At 35.2% G+C, this 3,351-nt stretch overlaps 1 protein-coding gene across 1 annotated transcript; it reads right to left on the reverse strand.

The window, feature by feature from the left end:
* On the reverse strand, positions 1–1,151 carry LOC149780359 (uncharacterized). The gene is made up of 2 exons (XM_089936198.1): positions 926–1,151; positions 1–370 (listed from the first exon to the last, which is right to left on the reverse strand). The coding sequence occupies exons 1-2, from the start codon at positions 1,024–1,026 to the stop codon at positions 1–3; spliced, it is 471 nt and encodes a 156-aa protein (XP_089792324.1). The 5' UTR covers positions 1,027–1,151.
* Between the last annotated feature and the right edge of the window lie 2,200 nt (positions 1,152–3,351).

The raw sequence follows: 3,351 nt of genomic DNA on the forward strand, positions 1-3,351 counted from the left end.
CTAATCGCAGTTTTTCATTGACTGTACGTGGCCACTTTTAAAATAGTTTCTTTCTCTATGTAAAGGTTTAGCTGCATGTAAGTCCTGCACATCATCATCGTTCTCATTCTCTTCAGTATTTTGGGTTTGTCCTGTAAACTGCACTGATTCTATAATGTGATGATGCACATGTCCTGCATTAAAATGCTTAGGAAGATCAACAGAAGGAAAAATATTCCAACCTGTGATAGGGAGAATAGAAGCTTTAGGTTTGTCTTGATGCTGTGTCTCAGTCTCTTTAAGCTTCTTCAGTTTGAGATCATACCATTTACCACCATCAACAGATATAGAAATGGACTGACTATTTCCTGCTTCTATGCATTGTCTGACCCTGCAAAGATAGATGAATAATAATATTAATAATAATAATCATAATAATAGAGTACAACAAAATAACTATTTAAAATTTAATGTTCACGCCACACCTCGGGGAAAAACCATGTGAACCTAACCGACAGAAACAAATACCCCATATTACTGAACAAACTAATTCATCATTGAATTTCTCTTTGATACAGAAATGATACAAGCACATAAGGACTTGGAGTGATAGAGAGACTACTAGGTCACATATCTTTGTTCTCACGGCCGGTTAAAAGATAATAATATTTTGTGTCTGCGACCAGATGAATTGGATGGGGGGGGGGGGATATCGTGCATTGCTGCTCTGATTTTCAATGCAATGAATATTTTGTTTACAAATCAATTCACCTCTTACATTTAGAACGAACTAGTAATGATGCTTTGGTGGGCTATTTACTTTTTTTAAAAAATTTTTTGGGGGGATGACATTATATAGGCACGATGTTCGTTCTACTTAACCGTTCTATTGCCAATAATGGAAGCATCGAATGCATGCAGTATATACACACTGAATTTTGCATACCTTTTGATCAAATCGCTTATATTTCCACTGATGGTCAAATCTCTGCACTGTAACCATCGTTTCAACTGCACCACTGAGTGATTTTCTACCAGGAACATCATCTTCTGTCAGTGAAACATAATGGTACTGAGCCGCCATACTGTAATGTTTGTCCGAAGCTGGGGTTACATTCTATTTTTAGGTATGAGGTAGTGATTCGTGACGTCACACAAGGTCCACGGCTAAACAACCCTATTCCAGTGGGTGTTTGCATAAAGAATACGAAGATCCTTGTGGAATTTAATGAATTTCAGAAAATGCTAACTATCCTGTACAAAATGGAACAAACTAATGTGCGCGAATTATTTTTTGAGTAAAAGATATAGCTGTCGCGCAGGACAATTAATGCCACGTTTTGACTTGCATTTTGTAGTTTAATTATTAAAAGCAGAGCGTTTGTTAGGAACGTGCGAACTAAAGTGAAGATTGTGCACGGGTCCAAGTAACAAGCAGCCTTAACATGCGAATCGCCTATATGAAAATATTGTGCATCGTAAAAAGAGTAGCACAATATTTCGATATTTGGTTTACCCGGTGTTACGAAACACCCAAATCCACACCAAATTGCATTGTGTCAGACATCTCATCTCGAAATTGCAACGCCCGCCAATTTTTAATAAACCTGTGATTTATTGATAAGTAATGAATCAAGTGGGATTATACATACGGTTAAAATATTTTTGCATTTAATTTTTAAATTTTTTTTCTCCACAAACCAATTTTTTTTCTTTAAAAAAAAAGAACAAGATCGGTAAAGGTTAAAGATTAATGTGAGTTATTTGACGTCATGACTACGTTTTTATATTTTTAATTGTATCCTTCAGATCTATAGTGTTAGCTTCGAAATGTGTGGCACCATCGTAAAAAGGCAAGGGTAGAAAGACATGGCAAGGATGTGAAGATCGAAGATCGGTCAAGTCGCAAGCGATAATGAGCCAAATTTACAAACTTCTTTATTTTGCATTTTTACACGGTTCTATTGGGTTAGATCCATTTATACTGATGAGAAACCTATAAATTTATATCAAATTTGTCAAATCGGTGGTTGTTTAAGATTGGTATGACTTTTTTGCCTGTATAGAAAACGTTCGTATAGGCAGGCATAAGGCGTACGGACAGACACAAATGAAGACGTGCATATATACATACACATATTATATAATGTTTAGTTTTAACTCTGTGCTTTAATTTTTCACTGTTCTATTTCTATACAATATCAGAGCCACATGTTAACAAAATCTCTATTCAGCCAAATTAAATTTTACGGATCAGTTCCGACATTTTACTGATCAAGAACCAATAAAACTACTAATGTGATCTAATGAACAGAATGTGAAAAGAAACAAATTGCACTATTACATACGTGCAAATTTAACAAATTGTGAACTGTTACTTTTTTTTTTACCAGCAATTATAGGATTATGACCTCTTGAGTTGAATAGCAGAAAGACAACTCATCTTTTTGGACAATCAAGGCAAGGAGTTAATTATAAGTTAGAAAATGTGAACAATAACAGGTATATTATCGGCGATCGCATAAGATGAAATGAAACGAATTGCCGAACAGAATCGGCAAGTGGCAAATGCTTCTGGTCGGCAGTTACAAAAAAGAAACCAATGAAAGAACTTGAAAAAAAGTTGGTCAAGCGGCAAGTTCTCAGTTACTCAATTAATTTAAACTTCATATTTGTTCACCGTCAACCTGCTAAATCCAGCTTAGGTTTGTTTCTCATTGCATAACGATTACTGACAATTGACAGCATGTTTTCTTTGGAAGTTGTGCGAGTTTCAGTTTTTGTATTTATAGATCATTAATAGACTGAATGACAGTCTAAACAAAACATTGTGATTTGCAAGCAACTAAATGCAAGGTTTATAATCTTAATGTTTCTTGAGCTGGCTCTTATTTTGTAATAAAGCTACAATACTGCACATTTCATGTTTTCATTTATGATTTTTAAGTGAATCATGGCATATTTAAGTAAACACTCCCCCACCACCACCACAGGTTTCCATGTGGTGGATGCAAAAATCAAGCTGTTCAAACGACTGTTAAATGTTCATTGTGTAAGAACTGGCATCGTAGAAAATGTGTGGAAAGGTTGATCTGGACTATGTGTGCGTTTCGTGTCGTACATTGGATGGTAACGAGTTTGACTACCTGATGGGCATGCTTCGCCTGCAGAATACAAGTATTGGCATTTATGTATAATTTAAATTGCATAGGTTAGCACACGCTAAAACTACATTCTTTTGGTATATAGACTCCCTAAAGTGAAGTCTTGTAGAACCATGGATTTTGAACCGATTCATTGACCATTTTATCTACGAACAAATGCAGCCTATGCACGAATTTACATATTTTAATTTGTCCAATTATATTTTTT

Source organism: Sinohyriopsis cumingii, chromosome 16 (assembly GCF_028554795.1).
Source record: "Sinohyriopsis cumingii isolate HCF-2022 chromosome 16, ASM2855479v2, whole genome shotgun sequence".
Taxonomy (NCBI): Eukaryota; Metazoa; Mollusca; class Bivalvia; order Unionida; family Unionidae; genus Sinohyriopsis; species Sinohyriopsis cumingii.

Excerpts from the sequence above, each read along its gene's own strand:
- LOC149780359 (XM_089936198.1), bottom strand. The coding sequence starts at position 1,026 with ATGATGTTCCTGGTAGAAAATCACTCAGTGGTGCAGTTGAAACGATGG. Across the intron at positions 371-925 it reads ATAAGCGATTTGATCAAAAG|GGTCAGACAATGCATAGAAG; the intron begins GTATGCAAAATT and ends CTATCTTTGCAG.